General features: G+C 58.8%; 1 protein-coding gene across 1 annotated transcript in view; it reads right to left on the bottom strand.

The window, feature by feature from the left end:
- Nucleotides 1-598: 598 nt before the first annotated feature.
- POLR1A (RNA polymerase I subunit A) overlaps nucleotides 599-21,318 on the bottom strand; it is a 78,431-nt gene continuing 57,711 nt past the window's right edge. The window contains exons 22-34 of the mRNA XM_059659234.1: nucleotides 20,077-20,242; nucleotides 19,058-19,279; nucleotides 18,037-18,251; nucleotides 15,872-16,039; nucleotides 14,940-15,075; nucleotides 14,224-14,381; nucleotides 9,621-9,747; nucleotides 7,826-7,936; nucleotides 6,949-7,248; nucleotides 5,887-6,087; nucleotides 4,441-4,558; nucleotides 3,506-3,670; nucleotides 599-3,180 (exon numbers count right to left, since the gene is read on the bottom strand). Coding sequence (XP_059515217.1) covers nucleotides 3,080-3,180; nucleotides 3,506-3,670; nucleotides 4,441-4,558; nucleotides 5,887-6,087; nucleotides 6,949-7,248; nucleotides 7,826-7,936; nucleotides 9,621-9,747; nucleotides 14,224-14,381; nucleotides 14,940-15,075; nucleotides 15,872-16,039; nucleotides 18,037-18,251; nucleotides 19,058-19,279; nucleotides 20,077-20,242 — 2,188 coding nt within the window. The 3' untranslated portion in view covers nucleotides 599-3,079. The remainder of the gene's footprint in view (nucleotides 3,181-3,505; nucleotides 3,671-4,440; nucleotides 4,559-5,886; nucleotides 6,088-6,948; nucleotides 7,249-7,825; nucleotides 7,937-9,620; nucleotides 9,748-14,223; nucleotides 14,382-14,939; nucleotides 15,076-15,871; nucleotides 16,040-18,036; nucleotides 18,252-19,057; nucleotides 19,280-20,076; nucleotides 20,243-21,318) is intronic.

Here is a 21,318-nt window from a genome sequence, read left to right as displayed (position 1 = left end):
CGTGGTACAGCGGCTGCGGAAAATAACACAGCAGCTCCTCAAAACATTAGAAACAGAACCGCCGTGTGACCCAGCAATTCCACTCTGGGTTGAAACTCCAAGGAATTGGAAGCAGGGACTTAAGAGATATTTGTGCACCATGTTCATAGCAGCAGCCGCATTCAAAACAGCTAAAAGGTGGAAGCAAACGAATAAATAAAAAATGATCTATACACACAATGGGACATTATTCAGCCTTAAAAAGAAAATTCTTACACATGAGACATGGATGAAGTGTCACCTTAAGCAAAATAAGCCAATCGCAAAAGGAGAAATACAATATGATTCCATTGATGAGTAATAGATTCAGAAACAAATAGAATGGTGGCTGCCAGGGGCCGGAGGGAGAGGGAAATGGGGAGTACTGTGGAATGGGCAGTTTCAGTTTTGCAAGATGAGTTCTGTGGAGGGATGGTGGTGGTGGGTACAAAACAATGTAACTACCTAATGCCACTGAACTGCACACTTAAAAATGATCAAGATGGTAAATTTTGTTATTTAACGAAAGTTAAAAAAAAAACAAACCCTCCCTCTTCCCCCCCAAACACACACACCCACACAGCCAGCGATGGGCACACACACAGGAGCCGGCACTTTCACCGAAAGCGGTTCATCAGGAACAGCTGGAAGGAGCAGGGAGGCCAGGAGGAGTCTACACATACAGGTGGGCAAAGCAGGCCCACAATGGTTTGTATGGAAAATACCGTAATTAATAAATAGTACAAGAGTAAACTGTGTTTTGTGCACTGACAACTGTAAACCAGTTTGCCCGCCCTGTATTCATTCGGCTTCCACCTGGGGGCAGGGGACAGGAGAGAGGAGAGCTCCAGCTCCAGCTCCAGATGGGGCAGGGACAGGTACTCCCAACGTGCCTGGTTTCCTTCCGATTCGGACAGGAAATGTCTCAGACTCACAGGGGACGCGTAATAAAGCTGGTAGTGCTTGATGAGAACCCAGAATGTCAGCCTGAAAACACACACACACACACACACACACACACACACACACACACACACACGCGCGCGCGCGCGCGCTACAAGCAAGCAAGTAGGGAGGGCGCTGCCACCTGGAGCTTGAGGAGAGGACCTCTGACAGCGCTGGCTGCGGCCCACCTCAGGGTCCCGGGAGCTCACAGCTGCGGCGAGGCCTATGAGCCCCGCCAATCACTCTCCAGGCCACTGGGATTAGAGAACAATTATGCAGCTAGACCCATCCCCTTCATCCGTTCTGGCTTGGGCCTATGTATCTGTTTCAAAAAAATCCAATGTAGAAGAGCATTTCCAGTGCTGAGTATTCCAGGGAGCATGCTGTCTTAACAGGAGGGAGGCGCCCACGAGGCTGCTCAACTGAGGGGGCAGGGCGACCACGGGAAAGCTCTGGGTGTCTGCTCCCGGCCCAGGAGTAAGGATATTCTAGGAGAGAGACTCAGATGCACAGGAAACACCTGGAAGGAGTGGGCAGGAACGACAGGGGCCACGGCCTGGCTGTGTTCTGGGCTTGCTCCCTCACCTCTGCATCCTCAGGGCCCCCCGGCGCTGAGCTTTCTTCTGTGCTGATGCCCGGCCCTGGGGCCATGCAGCATGTGCCTCAGACCATAGAGGACTGGCTCCCACAATCTGGGATGAGGGGAAATTAAGTAGGTGTGGCCCCTTCTTCCAAGACGCACAGCTTCGCCTGTGGTGCAGGGCTCACGGGACCCTTCTTCCTGTGCCCCAGCTGGCAAGCCCTGCTCCGGGGGGGGGGGGGGGGGGGAGGGGGGTTCCCCCAGTGCGGCAGAGGCGGCCCAGCTGTGTCCGTCACATGTCTAGAGGAAGCAGTGTGGTCACTCTCCCACCCGGACGCACAGCCCCCCCCCCCCCCCCCCCGGCTTCCGCTCTCCTGGCCTTGGGGCCAGAAGCTGGCTTCAGAAGGGACAGGCTGCAGCGGAAGGGGCAGGCTGGGGTCACAGGGCTGGCTGTGGGGGCTGAGCTCTCCCCCAGGTCCTCTGCCAAGAACAGGAAGAGGAGCCGAGAAGCGACTGTGCTAAGAAATCCCAGTCCTGAGCTCTCACATCACAAATGCAGAAACCACAAACCAAGGAAAGAATAAAAAAAACCCAAGCTTTAAATTTTCTCTCTCCTAATAGCTAGTTCCAGTGATGTTTATTACTCAGCCTGAGCTGGAATAACCTTAGACAGAAATAGAAACAGCCCCTGGTTTTACTGAGCCTTCGCACAGTCCTCTGACTTTTCGGTTCATGTCAGGGCCCCTGGCTGTGGTGCCAGAGACCAGGGAGGCCACACGGAGCAGGGTCTGCGCAGAGGGGCGTGGCCTCAGAGCAGAGCCAGAGAAAGACAGCCAAGCACCTGGTTCCAACAGTGCAGCCTGGCTGGCGACAGGGTTTTATGTGTAGGGTGAGCTGCTGGGGCCCTGGAGAGACCAGCCCAGACTCAGAGCTAATCTGGCCTAGAAGGACATGTGGCCACAGGCCAGCAGGGCCCAGGCCCAGAAGTTGGGTGGGTGGAGGTCTGTGCCACCCTGTGCTTGGCCCAGGGAAAGAGCCTGGGTGGAGTCTGGGGAACTCTGTCCGCAGGGCCGGTGCAGCAGGGGCGGGCGTGGGCGGCGGGCTCTGTCCGAAGGGGTGAGTGTGGGCAGCGGGCTCTGTCCACAAGCTGGTGCAGCAGGGCGGGCGTGGGCGGCGGGCTCTGTCCTTGCTCTGGAGCCCAGGATCCCGCCTGCAGTCACTGGCTGCTCAGGGCAACGGGTCCTCACCTTCCTACCTGGAGGGGCCAGGGCTCGCACCTCTAAGTCTCCTGTGGCACAGGGGGCCATCCCCGAGGCCCTGCTGAACCTTGTGTATGTCCTGAGATGGAGAGGGGCAAGGATGATCAACGCTGCCACTTTCCTGGGGAAGCTGCTCTTCGGAACCCAGCGTCACTGCTGTGCTCTGCACTGTCACTGGACCGCCGGGTTCTGGTCTCCTGGTTCTCACCGAAGGGCAGGCCAGGCCGGCCCTCCTGGTCCTCAGGGCCACTCCAGGCCAGGCAGCCGGCTGTGGCGGCTATCGCAGGGGCTGCTTGAGCTCGAACAGGCCTGTCCCGCCCTTGACGACTTTCCCAACCACGAGGCAGGCGGAAGGAGACCTCAGCTCGTCGTGGGATCCTGGGAGACAGAGCACGTGTTAGGTGGCTGAGGGAGAAGCTGGGGGTGGTGTGAGGGGGTGGATGGGGCACCTTGGATCAGCCCAGGGTCCCAGAGGCCGACTGCCCTGCACTTGAGAGAAGGCCCTTTCCCTTCAAAACACAGAGGCGCTTCCCTGCCTGCTGCCCACCCCTCCCAACCGCTTCCTCCATGAGATCTTGCTCGCGTGCAAGGGGAAGGGGAAGGGGAAGGGGAAGGGGAAGGGGAAGGGGAAGGGGAAGGGAAAGGCGTGCGGAAAGATGCCCAAGGAACAGATTCCGGAGGGCCGGGTCCTGCCCACACTGACCCAGCATGGTGGCCTGCTTCAGGAACTGGAAGCTGGTTTCAAACGTCATCTGCTGCAGAGGGGACGAGTTTGACTGGATCCCAAAGCGGTTCAGCGGCTTGTACACCCCCTCGAAGCACATGTAGTCGGCGACCAGGGAGAGATGGCGGGGATCGACCGCAATGCCTGTCAACGGGCAGCAACGTCAGGAAGGCGGCCGCACTGGGGCAGTGGCTCCCGACAGGTGTCCCTCCCTTCTCCCTCGCTACACTGCCTCCCTGCTCCGCCGCCGCCAGCCACACAGGAAACAGGCTCCAGACGGGGCGTGAGAACTGACAGCACTGCTTTCACTCGAGAACTGAAACCCTGACGGCTGGACAGGCCAAGTTATTGTTCGGATGTGCTGCCCCTGGTTTGCTCTCTGAAATAAACTGTTATAAGGTTTTCCCCCATAGCTTAAAGCAAACGGCCTGCACCTGCAGAAGAGGAGATTCCCTCCGCAGCCGGCTCGCGCTCCCCTCTGCCTGACCGAGTTGTGCCCACCAGACATCCTGCTATCTTCCAAGGTGCCCCATTGTTCAGGCAGCTCCCCCAGCTGCTGGTGCGACCCCGACCCAGCCCCTCTCCAGGAGAACAAACGCTCCCTCGGTGCTGACGCCGACACCGGGTCTCAGCCGCGGTCAGAGGATGTAATAGTTTCTTAAACGCTCACGTCTCCTGGCCTGCCTCCTGCTGTGCGGACCTAACAGTTACCAGGCAGGAGCTTTCAGAGGCCGGCGGGCAAGACACAGTGTGGCCCTCGATGGTGGGACTCGCCACACGAGACTGAAACACACATCGCCCCTTCCCTTGGTCACTCAGGGCCTCCGACAGCTACACGCTCACTGTACCTCATGTCAGTTCCCCAGCGCTGCTGGACGACACCCCCATCTCCCCATGGCTGTCCAGTCTCTTACCGTACACAGCAAACACGTCCTTGATCTCCTTCTCGATCACGCGCAGGGCGGCCTCGATGCCGTACGTGTTGGCCATCGCGTGGATGTCGTTGGAATAGAGGCGGCGCAAGTCCAGGACCTGGGGAGGGAGGAGGGACTGACTGGGAGGGCCCGGCCGCTGCTCCCTCCACAGGCGACACCCAGGCTGCTCTCTCCTTGTGTGGCAGTCGAGCACAACTGATGACAAAGTGGCCACCAGGGTCATGGAGAGGAAACAGTGTGGGCAGAGCTGCCGACAGGACGCTGGCTGGGCCCAGGCCTGCTCCTCGCTGCCAGAGCAAGGGACTGGGCGCCCGCTTTAGAGTCAGGGTATTTTTTTGTTTTGTTTTTGTTTATTTAACAGAAGGACCTGTCTCCTAGGATCGAGACACCCCTCGATGGGTGAGGAAAGTTCCCTAGCAGAAGCACAGAGACCTGTCCAGGCACCTGGGCAGGGACAGTCAGCTGCAGGGTGTAACCTGGGCCTCGTCAGGGTCCAGTTCGGCCGCCCTGGGGGCCCGATGGGGCTCCATGAGATGGCAGTCACCCCCACAGAAGACCTCGGAGGACCCGGGGGCTCGTCTGGCCTTGTTTAAACGAACTCGCGAGGATGACACGGAGCTCGCCCTGGCTGCCTCTCAGCAGGCGCGAACCCTCCTGCTCCGTCTCCCGGAAGAGGACATGGTGAGAGGGTCCCGGGCAGAAGGGGCCTCTGTGGGCAGCTGCTGTGGGGGAAGTCTGCGAGGCGGGAGAGCTCTGCAGCTTGCTGGGGACCAGAGGACCCGGGTGAGAGGGTCCCAGCTCCCAGTACTCTGTGCACAGGGGCTGAGAGGATCTCAGAGGCCGTGGGGGACTCTGGGAGGTGGGAGGGGCCAGGAGAGCTCAGACGAAAGGACAGACCTGCTGGCAGAGCAGGTGGGACAGGTACATGGGCCTCTGCTGGCCGGGCCTGGGGGCTGGCCCTGGACCACCTCTATGCCCAGGGCCTGCTTCACCAGATAAAGTGAGCAGCTCCCAGGCCAGCAACTCGGCAAACTCTTTCTTACAACTATACTCTGGGAAGGTTTTAATATCAAGGAAAAGCATTTATACTCAAACTAGAGGCCCAGTGGTCAGCACACATCCAACTCCTGGTCGGTTGAACTCCCGCCCCTAAGGACAATTTGCATGTTACCCTTTTATTAAATAGGACCAGTCTGAGAAACTCGGGGTTACAGTTAAGCAGGTTCTGTATTGTGAGCAGTAACTGGGCTCACGTGCATGGTAGATCCCACACAGGGGGGCCAGGCCATGCCAACTTGGTTTGGGGACCCTGGGCTAGAAGCACCAGCGGCTCAGAAGCACCAGAGCAGAGTGGCTGGACCTAGCCCCGAGTGCCTGAGGCAGAGGCAACACTGGCCGTGCACCAGCAGAGGGCCTGGGCCGTACCTCGGCATACTTGAACAGCTCTGGAAGGTTGATTCCTTCTGTGTTTAAGACGAGCTCCTTCTCGTTCTGGCTGTTGGTGGTTTCATTCAGGAGGCACCTCGTGATGCCCTTGGTCGCATAGATGACAGCACCGTGGGCCAAGGACACCACCAGGGAGCTCATGTCAAAGTTAATCTTCATCAGCGGGAGCTTCACCGTCACCTGCCAGAGGAGGAGAGCTGAGCCCAGGGAGATGGCCGCCCGAGCCCCGCACGGGACAGAGGCCGCGCCAACCGGGTTCCCCGCGGTACCCCTCCAAAGCCCTCTTAGTAAGCGCCTTGGCCGGGGACAGGTGGCCCTGCTGGGCGAGCTGGGTCAGTGAGTCTGCACCGTGAACCTGTGGCTAAGCCGACCATACACAGCAGCAGCTCCAGTCCCCCAGGCCACGGTGGAAACGGCAGAGCGATATGTCACTGGTGTCGGTGAGAACGGTGAAACTCACGTCGCCCAACATCGCCCTCGCTACCCTTTCAGTGACCACAAAGCAACACAGGGATCTGTGTGATCCTGGTCAGTGACTCCTGCTTGCACTGCCACAAGGGAACCACTGGCCAGATCAGGGCACAGGGGAGCTGTGTGTGGACTGTCTGGGCCTCCACACCACCAGCCTGCGAGGGAGCCATGTCCCCACGTCGGAGACCAGGGGCGGCGGGCGGCAGGCGGCAGAAATAAGTGCCCTGCTGCCCCGCCAGCTTCCACGTGTGCTGACGACCTGCCGAACCAAGGGCTGAATGAGGCGACGTGTGAAAGCACCGACAGGGCCTGGCAGGTCAGGCCCACATACACTCCTACTGAAAGTCAGAGCAGTGGCCTCTAGGGATTGGAAAGTCACATTTGTGAGGCCGTGATCTGGGGCAGAGGGGCCACAGCTGTCACCACAGGTGAGTTTAAGGGCCCTGGGATTAAAGAGAGACACCAACTCTCACGGGCCCCAAACGGCTGCCCGGCCAGTGCAGGAGGGCGCTGAGCAGCAGGCCCCTCCCGCCGCCCGCCCGCCCCCGCCCTGCGGCACTGACCACCGACCTGGCACCACAGGCTCTCCTCGGCGTCGTACTGGTAGTCCTCTATGAACGGGTGGGACTCCCGGACGGCCTGCACCCGGCGCTCCACGGCCTCCGCTTCCTGGGACTCCTGGCTGCTGCTGGGCTTCCGGGGCTGCCTCGAGGGTGGGGCAGGGGCCGAGTTCTCCTCGGGGCCTGAGCCCCCCTCTTCCTCCTGCTCCTGGGCTGTGGGGGCGCCTTCCCCCCTGACGTTTCCTTCCTCTGGCACATCCTCGTCGTCACTCTGCTCCCCCTCCTCCTCGTCCTCGCTCTCATAGTCGACCTGGCAGGGAGGGAGCGCAGGCTGTGGCTGGGCCCCCATCGCTCTGGCTGTCGGCAGAGGCTTATCTGACCGGCCCACCCGGGCCCCACCTGCCCTGTGGCCTGGGCCGCCATCCTCCTTGCCCTGCTGGCCCGTCCCTTGGGAATGCCAGCCCCCCAGTGCCCATGCCCCTCCTCCCCCTCACCTTGTGAACCCCCCCAGCCCCCCAACCCTGCCCTTTGTCCTTAAGCCATCATGACAGCAGAGGACTGGTCTGGGGGAGCGGACGGAGGTATTATATTTTCATTTTAGAAACGGGAGGCAGCCTGACTTCGCCTCCTTGCCAAAGGTCGCTGGGTCTAGACACTGACTCAGGCCCAGGACAGCCAGACCCACAGGGCCGCCCTGGGGGGCACCGCCCGGTGCCTGCCCCGAGAACACGTCTTCTTAGCAGAGGAGCGAGGGCAGGCGGGTCTGGCTCCAAGGTTCCTGACAGGTCCCAGCAGAGACAAAAGAGCAGCCTTGTGTGTCAGGAACGACCCCTTGGGTCTGACGGAAGGGGGCGTGACCACAGCCCCTGGCCCCAGCCGGAGCTCACCTCCTCCTCTTGCTTCTCCCGGCGTTTGACATCAGAAGCATCGGCGTCCCCCTCCTCCGCTTCGGCGTCCACAATGTGCTCCTCCTCGCCCTCCTCGCCGTCCTGCTCTCCCTGCGGTGAGGCCGAGGGGGAACAAGATGCGCCCTAGTACCTACTGCCCGGGGAGTCCACCGTCCACCCGCCAACCGACGCACCTACCTCCCCCCTACTCTCCCACCCAACCCCAGGCGTCCACCCGGCGTCTACTCTGTGTAGCCCTGATTCCACAGCTCCTCTTTGGCCTCCGTTTTTACATGGACCACCTGCAAAATCTTGCATTTAAAACGATTTTTTAAAGGGCCCGGACTCTGTAAGTCACTAAAACAAGATGGTGCAAAATCCTGTTCCAGATATTTTTGTTGCAGGTGGAGATGAAGAGTAAGGGTTGTCATCAGGTGGGATACTGAGCATTTTAGAAACCAAGTATTTATACCTTTCTCTTTCTGACCTTGGCTCCTAGTTTCTCAGTCTCCTGAGTGATTTAATGATAAGGACTGGGCAGCCTTTCAAAGACAGTCCATGCCCATCTCTGCCGGAGTTAGCCAACTGGTAGCCGTCCATGGCAGGAGACCCAGAATGCTCTCTGGTCGAGGCCAGTCCCTCAGTTTAGGGATGAGGAGACGGGCCCAGAGAGAGGAGGTGGCACAGCTGAGGTCACCGAGCAGGCAAGGGCAGTGTCGGTCTTTGCTCACCCCACCTAAGTACAGCGCAACAAACCCCCGCTCAGAGGACACCCAGGGACCTGCCCCCGCACTTCCTCAGGTCCAAAGGCTCTGCCCTGGCTCCTTCCTTTTTGGCCACTGAAGTCCAACTGCCCTGCTTCAAAATGCCTCTGGTCCCTGCCAGTACCCGTTGGCCTCAGTTCACTGGGCCTAGGTAAGTCGAAGGCAGAGAACAATGAAACACAAAAAAAACTTCCAAAAGCCCAGCAAGTACCATTATTTTGAGTCTATCCTCAGGATAAAAAAATCAATTTGGGGGGAGGGATGGGAGTGGAATCCTTGGGAGCAGACAAATGAATGACCTGGGGCCCTAACCAGGGCTCACCAGACCACGCTGCTCCCCTGTGTGTCCACCAGACCACGCTGCTCCCCTGTGTGTCCACCAGACCACGCTGCTCCCCTGGGCAGTCCACCAGACCACGCTGCTCCCCTGCGCATCCACCAGACCACGCTGCTCCCCTGCGTAGGCCCCCAGACCACGCTGCTCCCCTGGGCAGTCCACCAGACCACGCTGCTCCCCTGCAAGGCCCCCAGACCACGCTGCTCCCCTGGGCAGTCCACCAGACCACGCTGCTCCCCTGGGCAGTCCACCAGACCACGCTGCTCCCCTGCAAGGCCCCCAGACCACGCTACTCCCCAGTGTGGCCCCCAGACCACGCTGCTCCCCAGTGTGGCCACCAGACCATGCTGCTCCCCAGTGTGGCCCCCAGGCCACGCTACTCCCCAGTGTGGCCCCCAGACCATGCTGCTCCCCAGTGTGGCCACCAGACCACGCTGCTCCCCAGTGTGGCCCCCAGGCCACGCTACTCCCCAGTGTGGCCCCCAGACCATGCTGCTCCCCAGTGTGGCCACCAGACCTGAAAAGTCAATGTTGCTTTTCAGCTCTCAGCACAGCAGATAAATGCTAAGGTAAGTGGAGAGATGGGCCAGCAACAGGGAGGGGCTGAGGAGCGCTGAGAACAGTCATGGACCTGTCCCAGGAGAGAAGACCCTCCCTGGGCCAGTCCCCAAGGACCCCTGAAGGACTCACTCACCGGAGGCCTCCCTGACTCCCCCGCGTTGTCCAGATCCCGCTGGGTAGCTCTTCGTGTGTTCACGCTTCTGAAGGCTGACGCTTTGTTGTTCTTCTTTCTGATGGACTCCATCAGGATTTTAAAGAATCTAAAGCGGGAAGAAGGCCATGCAGGCCGTTCAGGAACAGCACCTCCACCCCCCTGCTGCAGGGGTAGGAAGTTCTGTCCGAGGATCTCCCACCCACGTAGGCCGATACTGGCTGGGGCTATTCCGAGACCTGGCCTCCCCCTGAGCTCACGTTTTCCCTCCTGCAGTTTCTGAATGGCACACGGCACGTCAGAAAGAACACGGCTGCCCGGCCCACCAGGCCTGCTCTGAACACGTGCTCTGCCCATCCTAGGGAGTGTGGCTCTGAGCACGGCAGTCTTTAACTCCCTCGTCTGTGAAAAGTGGGTATCGATATGTTTCATGCAACTTGTTTTAAGGCTTAGCAATCACACTATGTCTGACACCTGCCACAGGGCCTGGCAGCGTGATGCTCAGTAAACGACAGCTGGGGCAGCTGTGGCTGTCATCTAGCAAACGACCGAATCTACGGTAGGAGAGGGGTCCAGCCAGGACTAGGGCCTCCCCCTGCCTGCCCGCCCCTGCACCTCCAGAAAGTGCGACAGCTCAGGCCTGGCAACTCCTGTCTCCTTGGTGTGGAAGCCCGGCAACTTGATGAGAGAGCGGTGGACAGGCTCCGTGGAATTTCAAAGGCAACGATTACTTACTTTGTGGCAATAAAGTAACCTGTGTCATCAGGTTAGAACCAAACCAATCTGAAACAAGCAATTCAAGCACAGCCTAGGGGGCCTTTCCTGCCCCCTCTCTCCTCCTGAGATATTTTTCGTTCCCTTAGGGACTCATCCCATCCTACCCCGCCCCCTGCTGCTGTGTTTATTACTCTCTACCTGCTTCATCAGGCTGCAACCATACCAGACGGACTGCTCTTTTGTTTGTTTGGTTAATCCTCACCCGAGGATATTTTTCCACTGATTTTTAGAGAGAATGGAAGGGAAGGGGAGAGACAGAGAAAAACAGATGTGAGAGAGATACATCCATCGGTTGCCTCCCACACGCACGCCGGGACCTTCGAGCCTGCAACCAAAGTATGTGCCCTTGACCAGAATCGAACCTGAGACCCTTCAAGTCCGCGGGCCAGTGCTCTACCCACTGAGCCAAACCGGGTAGGGCTGGACTGCTCTTAATTATGTGAAGTATCCGGTGCCTCCGGTGTCCAGGCAGCCAGCCAGTGTTCTGAGCCTTTACTGTGCCCCGGGGCACAGCCAGGATGAAAGCCAGGAGTTTAGAGTCTTAATGTGAGGAGCAGGCGGGTCACGTGCCTACTATTGGGGGATTATAAACAACATCACTGCCGCTCTCCCTCCTCACTCTTCTTTAAAACTTAGTTGTATGTGGGTTTACCAAGGGCAGGAAAGGGCTCCCGCCTACGAACCTGGGAAGAGCTGGGTCACCAGGCACTGGGGACCGAGCGGAGGGCCCGATGGGGGAGGCCAGGCTTACCTTTAGAAAGACTCCAACTGGGACGCAAAGTCTCTAAAAGGACAGGCTCTGGTTCCAGATCCTGTTCCCCCTGAGCCTGGAGAGAAGGCCTGACCTCCCTGGCACAGAGGGACCACTCCCAGCCCCTGCCGCCCGCTGTGCAGATGCAGGGACGGAGAGAGGACCAGCTGTGGAGCACTGGGCCGGCCACAGGGGCTGCTGCTTTGACTTACCAGGCGGTGACTTTGGGGCAATATCACCCACCTGAGGCGCTTCCCTTTAGCATCCCAAGTCCCCCCACAACTGTCCTCAACCCCAATTACACATCTGCTCCCATCCACCTCTGGGCATGCTATGAGCGCAAGCTCAAGCCACTAGCTCTGCTAGCGACTTCCCCAGCCCCTTATCTAACATGGAGCTGCATCCCCCCCACCTCACCCCACCCCACCCCAAGGTTGGGTCTAAGTGCAGATGTTATTCCAAGAGGCCTCCTCTAATCTCCCTGGTTAGGAATCCTTTCCACCTCACCTGCCGCTCTTGGTGAACAGGACTGGTGCAGAACACAGAGAAGCTGAAAAACTAGACTAAACACATGACCGGAAAGTGGCAGACACGCTGCCAGTGTGCGAGTTCTCCTGGAGGCGCAAACCATGTGCCACTCCGAGAGCAAGGGAACGAAGGCCCCAGTGACTGCCCCGGGAAGGCTTGGCTGATTGTCAGGACATGGCAACTGAGAGGGAGCAGCAGGGGAGGCTGCACAGAAAGCTCCCATTCCACATAAATGATTATAAACAGAGAACACACCCTTGGCTGTTTCCCAAAGTGCCTGCCAATAGCTCCACCACCTGTTGTTTCCAAAGTCGTTCTCACAGAAGCGCGAACTGCAGATGGCCCGCCTGGTCCTTTCATAGCTAGGACCAGAGGCCAGATCTTACACACCGACCCTAGTTCAAGGCTCTTTCCACTTCTCCACCCCAACCCATGCCACCCACCAGATAATTTATGTACATGTCCAGAGCTACCTGCCAGTACAGTATGTGTCACTGTGATCTATATGTGTTGTTTCCCATCTGTGTTACAACAGTCTCATGAACCCTCCTACACTGTTGGTGGGAATATAAACTGGTGCGGCTACTATGGGAAATAATATGGAGGTTCCTCAAAAATGATCCAGCAATTTGACTACTACTGAGTACCTACATAAAAAAGAATGAGCTGGCTGGTGTGGCTCAGTGGTTGAGGATCAACCCATGAACCAAGAGGTCACTGGTTCGATTCACCAGTCAGTCAGGGCACGTGCCCAGGTTGTGGGCTTGATCCCCAGCAGGGGGTGTGCAGGAGGCAGCCAATCAATGATTCTCTCTCATCATCGATGTATCTCTCTCTCTTTCCCTCTCTGAAATTAAAAAAAAAAAAAGGTGATGGACTTTCAACTCCCCAAGACGAGGCAAGTGAAGGGAACTCTCCACACAGTCTGGTGCAAGCCTCCTGCAGACCCACCTGCTCACGGGCCTCTGACGGCTAGAAATGGGGCCAAACATCCCACTCCCCCCTCTTGACAATGCTCAATGGCCACATGGTCCTAGCTCCATTTCCCAGAAAAGGGCAGTGTGGCCAGCACACACACGCGGCCCGGGAGGCCTCTCCTCCCGGGTAAGGAGCTGGCAGGCTGAGCACAGACGGGTCTCCTGGGTCATGCCAGCACCAGGAGAGCAGGGGCCGCCTGAGAGAACAAACCTCCTACCCAGGTGGACAGCGATGGAGGTGTTCCCTGGGCCCAGCCAGTGACAGCCTCACCCCGGGCTCATGTGCACCGGGACAGGATCCAAAGGGCTGAGTTCACATCCGAGCTTCCCATCTGCCACAATACCCACTATCCTAAATGCCACCTGCGTAGGGACCAGCCCGAAGCCAGCTCACAGCTTCAGGGGGGAGGACAGCCGCTCTCTCCTGGCCACACTGCCTCATGACCAGCCTCTGAGTGGGTGTCACCCAGGCAAGGTTTGTGGGACAAGAGAACTCATGGACTTTCCGCTGCTACTCTGTCTGCCATGGGTTCTCTCTCTGAGCAGCTTAGAGACTGCCACGCGGTCTAAGTTAGAGGCAGATGGTCTGTGGTCTGTGGCCAAATCCCACCAAGAGATGGGATCTATTTGGGCCGTACCAGGCTTTTAAAAAGATATGAATAAGTTGCTAATGTTTAAAAATTAGGAAACTTATTTATAAAGATAAAAGCAAGTAACCAAACCACCAAAAACAGAAGAAAGATGGGGCGGGGACTTTCTTCTTCGGTAAATCAGATCGGGCTTCCCTGGCTCACACTCCCTCCCCCTGGAGGCAGGTTCTGCGCACTCGTCTGCCGGGAGCTTCCCCACCTTCCCCACCGGCCCCACCGGCCTGTGACCTGCGAGGCCCTGCAGCCACGAGTGTGCACGCCTCGATCAGGGGTCAGCTGGCAAATCAAAAGGGCTTTGTTGGCTCTGGCTGGCTGGTCCCACCCGATGTGCCCACTCCCATTCCTGTGTACTCAGCACGGTGGCCTGTGCTTTTCAAATGTCCAACAGTGACTTGAACTTGAGAGAAAAAGGATGTTCATTCTCCCTACCAGAAGGCAACCCGAATGTCTCTGTAAGAAGCTGGAGGTAACCCAGTTACCGAACTGGCATTTAGGAGCAGCAGGCCACAGGTGTACTGCTCATCCCCAGGAGACGAAAGTGCCAGGAACTACATTATCTGCCTGGAATCACATCATGTCAGAAACAAACACCTAGCGCCGGCCCGCTGTGGCGGCCGTTCTCTCTGCAGTCACCTTCTTCCATGCCTGAAAGCCTACAAACCTGAGAAGGCTCACCAACCAGCAAGAACGGGGTTTAGGAAGTGGTGCGTGGTCAGTACAGTCACATGTATAAGCCAGAGTGGAGATGAGGTTTCCAGATTAGGCTGCAGGGCCCATGCTCCCTAAGCACTTCCCATGAAGAACTAATTTGGGCAAATGAGCCCCAACCTCCAGGAGTCCTGAAGCCAGGAGGGCTCAAGACCCACGACAAAGTCAAACAACAAAGTGGCCCGCGTCCTGACCTCGTCTCCATGAAGTGCAGAATGTCCGCAGGTCTCAGGCACTTCTCCTGCTCGTAATACGCATGGGGCAGGAACTGAAACCGCAGCTCGTACACCCGGAACTTGTTCTGCTTCTCTCCCATCCAGAAGGATTCCTGGACATCAACTTTCTGCAGCACCTAGAACCAGATACACAGGGAGAACCCAACTGCTCAGGTACCAGGGCATTACAGGTGGGTTATGGGAAACCCGAGGGCTTGGGGGACAGGCTGGGACCCCTGGCCAAAACACCAAAGAAATCCCCCAGCCTATAGGTCGCCCCCAGAGAACAGCCCCGGCTGCGAGCATGGGCTCCAGCAGGGCTGGTATGCTAACCCAGGATGTCGCTTTATTTCTAAGGCACACGAGAATGCTGCGCGATTATTTCTAAAGCTTCCTGCTCAGCCCGTCCCCTGCTCAGCACCTGGCAGAGAAAGCTCCCCCCTCATTGGTGAGAGTCTGAGCCCAGGGTCTGAACAGTCCTGACAGGAGGCCGTGGGGAAAACGCCTCGCCCAGGCGGCAGCAGGTCCCCCCAGGCAGCAGCAGGTCCCCCAGGCAGCAGGTCGCCCAGGAGGCAGCAGGTCGCCCCAGTCTGCAGCAGGTCGCCCAGGCGGCAGCAGGTCCCCCCAGTCTGCAGCAGGTCCCCCCAGGCGGCAGCAGGCCCCGCCAGTTTACAGCAGGTCCGAGAGATCATTACCTCCCCCAGGCACACCCTGGTGAGCTGCCTCTTCAGGTTTTTCACTCTCTTCAGGGCTTTTTTGGTGTTGAGCACGGGCACGCTCATCATGGGTGTCTTGATGTTGGCGCTGGCCACCATGAGAATCTCCCTCAACCTGTCACAGAACAAGGACACCTGATCGTAAGAGGCACCCAGGTCCCCTTTCTTGTCAGAGCCCTTTGGGGTGTGGGGCAGATCCTGAGATCTTGCAGGGAAATATGCTCTGGCCCGTGTGACAGCAAGTGACTCTCCTGTCTGTTTCCTCCACTGGAGCATGGCTCCTCAAGGACAGGACTGGGTCATATTCTCGTTTCCTATCACCTGTGTCTTGCATACAGCAGGTGCTTACTAAGACCTTACTGAATGAATGAAAGATAACTAGAGTCTACGCCCCTTCTACTGGGTGCTGGCACCCTGCCCAGCCTGACTGTGTGGGAAGGTGGGCCCCGCAGGTGAGGATCCTGAGATTGAAGAAGCCAAGGAACCTGTCTCAGACAGTGGCAGGGCCAGGTATGGATGCAGGTGGGTCTGACCCCCCCTCTTTCTTCTCGCCCACTGGCCATTATCCTGCAGGTTGCATACAGTTACCTGCAGGGCCAGGGCTGCTGTGGGTCACGTTCTATGTGGATGGTGCCCCACATTTGGGCAACCAGGTGGCCCTGCAGGGGCTTGTGAGTCCCGCCCCCAGGAGTGAGAAATTGACAAGCATCCAGGTAACTCTGATACAGGAGCGGGCAGAGGATATATGGGGATTCTAAGAGGCCAGCCAAAGAAACGGCACAGAAGAGCCGAGTCCCCCAGACTCCAACCCTGATCCCCACTTTGATGGGCTCTGACTTTTGGTCACGCACACACACTCTAATGAAATGCGTTCTTCCCCGGGAGCGGGCTAGGACAGACCCGTATCCCACCTCGGAATGCCCAGGGTGACGTTCATCTCCCCTCTGCCAGCGAAGTGGAAGGTGTTCAGCGTCATCTGTGTGGAGGGCTCCCCGATGCTCTGGGCGGCCAGCAGGCCCACCGCCTCTCCCGGGTCGCACAGCGAGCGCTGCCACTTCAGCTGCAGCAGGGTCCGCAACCTGGAAGTGGGGCAGGACAGGGGTTAGGAGCGGACACCACCCACCTGTCGGTTGGGTGTCCATACCATCCAAAACCAGGGTGCATGGAACTAGTCCCTCTCCCTCCTTCTGGGCTGCTATTTCCTAACAAATCATCCTCTCATCCTTAAATTCCTGCTGGCGACCCTGGAATGTCTTCATTAGCCGCAGGGATCCCAGTGGGGTGGTGAAGCTCTGCACGTCCACCTTGGACTGTTCAGGCCCTGAGGATGCCATGTGTCCACTCTGCACCGGTTACCAGCCCCCGAGCGGTGAGAATGTCTGAGCTCCCCAGTCACAGGGTTTCCTCTGTGAACCCTTTGCCCCACTGGTTGTGAGTGAGGAGACGTTAAACCTCCTGCTGTACAAACCAGGACGAGGTCCACAAAACAACTGTGGGGTAAGGGGGCGGGGCTGTGGGGCTGTATTTTATTAATTAGTGCAAACGGCTGCACGTCAGAAGTGTGGGTCCTATACCATTTTGTAGTTACTAGCTCTTCTTCCTTTTAGAACAGGGAATACTGTCCCCCCACACATGGAACAAGGGCTCATCAAATGGAGACGAAATGGACAGGTGTGCAAGTGCAGGAGAAAGCAGCCAAGTGCGTTCCCATGCAAGTTCTTTTTAAAAGTCAGACTTTGCATTAACCCAATGTGTCTTCTCTCCCAAGTACCTCAAACCAGTGAGGTGTGAGCGCACATTGGTATTCCTGTCAGACAGCCTTCAGATACCTCCAGAACGTTGGAGCTGCACCGAGCCTGATGCTTGCTTACAGGCCCCTGCCGGGACAGAGGCTCTCAGAAGTGACCTCTCTTCAATTTGGTGTGACGGGTGTGGCTGAGAGTAAGGGAACCCGCTGCCATTCAGTGGCTGCCAACTCTGACAGCAAATCAAGAACAAGGACAGAACCGAGGCAGGATCGCTGGCCAGTCTCGGCCCTCCAAACCCACGTGATGCTCCCCAGGGCTAACCTCTCCCCGGTTCCTGATGGAGTGCAGCTGGAGGGAGGACCACCACGGTTCTTCCAAGAATAAGGGCAGCACCCGGAGCTGCAGGGGAGCAGGAAGAGGGGTGGGGGAGCCAGGACTTTCGCCCTGCTGGTAGCTGTGATAACCTGTAGGACTTATTCGACGTGGGAATCTCGGGGGCCTGGCTGGAGAAACCACTTTAAGGAGTAAAGAGAGCCCCGGCCCTCCCTGCCTCCAGCATCTGTCTTTGCTCCTTGCCTCTACTGAGTCCCATCTCCCCGCTGCAGTCCCTGCACCCTGTGTCAACCTCTCCAGGCACCAGGCGGGTTTCAGCAGGGGCAGGATGAGCAGCCTGGACACAGCAGGTGCTCTCGGTCGTCCAGCTCCGCAGGCCAGGCTTAGTGAGCGAGGGCAGGACCCCTGACAGCCCCCCAAGACCAGCCCCACCAGCCATTCCTGGGGCACTTTTGGTGTTTTAACCCGCTGTGGCTCGATGCTGGTTCCTGTCTGGCTTCCCACCCACCTACACCACAGGGTTTTTTCCCCCTTTTGTGTGTGTGAATGGGCCCAGAGTAAAACAGGTGTTCCTGCTTCCTTAAGGCTTCGAAGCCCAAAGCTCGAAGGACCAGTGGGATACTCAGATCCAACCCTCACAGACGGCTAAGGCACGGTGTCATAAGGCAGAACGATTTGCTCTCGGAGTTGGAAGCCACCGAATGGCAATTAGGCTCCCTGATTCCCAACTGGCCACACCCATCACACCAAACTGGAGAGAGGCCACTGCTGAGGGCCGTCCCGGCAGAGCTCTCTTCTCCTCTCGGCCGATGGGGATGCCCACACCTGCTCGGTCTCCTCTCCAGAGCCTCAGGGCTTGCAGGCTGCCCTTCTGGCTCACTGCCCTCCCTCCTGCTGGGGTCTGCACCCGGGACGCCGCCCCCTCTCCTGAGGTAGAGAAGGGCCTACACCAGGTTTCCCTCTGCACGCACCGAGCCACACATCCATGTCGTTACCTGTCCAGAGAAAGCTCTGATTTCTCAAAACTCTTCTCTGCCTGAGATGCCCACTCGCGACTGTAGTCGTCCATCTTTTTTTCAAATGTTTCTGACACCGAGGCAAAGTAGATGTCTGGGCGCCAGACGGACAGGGTGGGGTCAGGACACGGAGCTGCCTTCTTCTGGTATTTCCTTCGGCTCTGCTCATCCAACTCACCCCACATCCTCAGCACCTGAAAGGAAGGGCGGCTCAGCCACACAGGAGGCACCAGCACGGCCACTTCTCCTGGGACACGGGGGGATAAGGAGAACCAAAGGCACTGGCCTCAGAGGCGAGTGGGGAGAGACAGAACCCTGACTGCAGTGAGAGCCCAGCTCGACACTTAAAACAAGGAAACTGAATCCGTCCAGGGCTCCCTGCTCCACCCGATTCTATGAGCTCTTCATCCTGGCCACCGACGACAGGGAGTGAGTGTCCACACTGGGATTCTTGTAGAATAAACAGGGCACTGTTACTAACAATGCCAGGACCGGCGGCAGAGGCAGGACAGTCCGAGGCCAGCCAGGATGCAGTCGCCATGAGCCAGGTGATCGTCTGCTTTCACAGACCCTGCGCCCACACTGTCCCACAGCCGCCACTTCAAAGCACGCCCCTGCCTCTCGGCTCCCGACTGTGCTTGGCCAGGAGGCCTCCCCAGCAGAGGGGAAGGGGCGAGAGTGAATCCTGGCATCTCCCTCCCACCCTCTCAGAGAAGCCCCAAGCGGGCCACCTCCCTCCACTGAGGGCTCCTGTCGAGCGGCCTCTGCCCACAGCCCCCTCCCTGCCCCTTCCGGCCTGGGGTGGTGTGGAAGGGAAGTGAACAGTCCTGGTCAGTTCCCTGGAACCCTGCCCACACCTCTGCAGCGCCTCTTTACATCCCTTTTGACTGCCATGTGTTTCCCGACAGTGAATGAAGCCAGATTTCATGATTACACCTCCCATTAGGGAAACACCCTCCTTCCCTCAGCCCCTGGCCTGGAGACACAGCCCCCAAGTCACCTGGCAGGTCCCGGGACTGCGGCCGGGCTGACTGGTGCCCTGGAGGTCGGCGGCTCTCGCGGCTGCCTGGACTTTCTGGGAATAGCTCAGGAAGGCGCCCGTCCTCTGCAGGGGGCCGGGGTGCCTGCTCTGCCATTTTTTGATGGCTCTGAAGTGGCGGAGAGCTTTTTTGGGATCTGCTCTGGATAAAACTTCATGGAGATGCTTCGATTTCATGATTACCTAAATAAACAAACCACACACACAAGACCAAAGAGGTGATGGCGACCCAAGGCCATGCCACACAACTTCATGGACCAAGAGGGCCTTGCGGAGCTGTCACAACAGCTGTCAGAGGCTGAGCACCTGCTACCAATTGGGCCTCACTGTGCAAACCAGACCTGGGAGCTGGCGGTCCCGGGAGCTGAGGAGTCAGGAGAGAGACGGGCACACGCAGGGCCCCTTCAGAACACAGGGGAGAAGTGTGGCCCAGAGCTCGGGGCCAGGGCCAGGATGGAGGAGCACGGCCACGTGCAATCTTCCTTCAGCCATCCCTGTGCGACCCGGGATAGGCCACACCAGTTCCAGCTTCCCAGCCGGCAAAATGGGGTGACTGCCGGTCATCCCTGGGCAGTGAGGTACGGCTTGTGTCTGGGTCTGGGTTCAAACGCTGGCTCTGCCACCCTCCAGCCAGGCACTGAAGCTCTGACCGGTGGCCTCAGCTGTGACATGGGCAGAGGAAGGAGTGCCTCCTTCCCCAGGTTACACGAGGATGAGACCCAGTGTCCACAGCTTGAGCTGGGGGCCCGCACGTGGCAAACGCCCCAATGGCAGCTGCTGTCTGGGGTGCTCGTGCCTTTCTGCCACCTCCGTCCACCGACGGATGTGGAAATGGCGAGTGTCGCACGGCATCGAGGTGGTTTGTAAACTCTTCTCCCTCTACGTCTCAGCAGCCACTCTAACGGGGCGGCAGAGCCTGGAGTGAGGGGCCCGTGACACAGCCCAGAGCCCACGCCCCGGCCGCCGGGGGCCTGACCCACCTCGTAGTTGCTGGCGAGGAAGGGGAACTGCTTGGGCTGCAGGAACTGCGTCTTGGGGATGTCCAGGCCGTCCTCCCCGTACAGGAACTGCACCACGCTGCCGTCGCTGTCGCGGACCGTCAGGTCGTACTGGACCACGAGGCCCTCCAGGTGCTTGATGATGCACCTGTGGGAGGTCTGGCTCAGGGCCCACCAAGCTCACCTCCCAGGGCAGGAGGGAGGCGGTGGGAGGTGGGAAGGAACTGCTGCTCCACAGCCAAGCTAGACTCCAGGACAGACAGCCTCCACGGCCCAGGCTCTGAGCTATGGTCTCCCAGCTGGGGCTGCAGCCTGTGCCCGAGAGGTTGGCTGCCCTGCTGGCCCCTGGCTCCCTCTCCAGCCCCAGCTGCCAGTGCCCTTAGAGCCGCAGGCAGGCAGATCAGTGGGGCTGTGTCCCCACCCAAAGCTTCTGCAATGCTCTCAGTCCGGAGACACTCGGAGGCACAGAGGACATTAGGAACTAGGTGCTGATGTGACACCCCTAACCAGGCATTTTCCCTCGCTTCTCCCAGCAGTCAGCTGCCTCCCTCCTCGCCCCCTCTGCTGCCCGGTGATGGCCCCTTACCTATCTCGGCCACTCGGCCCTGGTTTCTCCTCCTGCCACTTTAGGAGGAGGTTTCCCAGGAGCCACTGCTCCCCAGGCTCCAAGGGCAGAGCTCAGTGTTATCGCACTGTCTCCTTGGCACCAGCCCACCTGCCAGGCTGACGCTGAGCACCCACTGAATATGCTGAACACACGGAGGGGTCCCCCCCGGCACGGCTATATGCGCCCCCAGGGCTGCGGCTCAGCACAACAGTGGCCTCTCCAGGCTGCACCTCCAGGTCTCTCCCCAGCGTCAGGCCTCATCTAAGGGCCACTGAAACGTGCCTACTTGAACGCCCTGCTGCTGCCACCTCGCGCCACCCACACATCTCTCCCCTTGGCTTTCCGTCACTGGGCCGCCACGGAGGCCTGAAAACAGCTGGTCTGACGCCGCCCTGCCCTCACTCCTGCATTTCAGCCAGCTGCCCCACATCTCTGCCGCATCTGCCTCTTTCTCCCCATTGCCACCCTCGAGGGCTCCCAGCCTGGGCTCCGCACAGCTGCCCTGGCTCCTAACCCATCGCCAGAAGCACTGCACCGGCCTCCTCCACCCGGACCTCCAGCAGCAGGCGCCTGTGCCCTCTGTCCCGTGGCTCCCCACACCCCCCTCCCTCCCACCC

This window comes from Myotis daubentonii, chromosome 12 (assembly GCF_963259705.1).
Source record: "Myotis daubentonii chromosome 12, mMyoDau2.1, whole genome shotgun sequence".
In the NCBI taxonomy this organism is placed as follows: domain Eukaryota; kingdom Metazoa; phylum Chordata; class Mammalia; order Chiroptera; family Vespertilionidae; genus Myotis; species Myotis daubentonii.
Note: the sequence above shows the minus strand (reverse complement) of the source record. Positions and strands in the feature narration are given on the sequence as shown.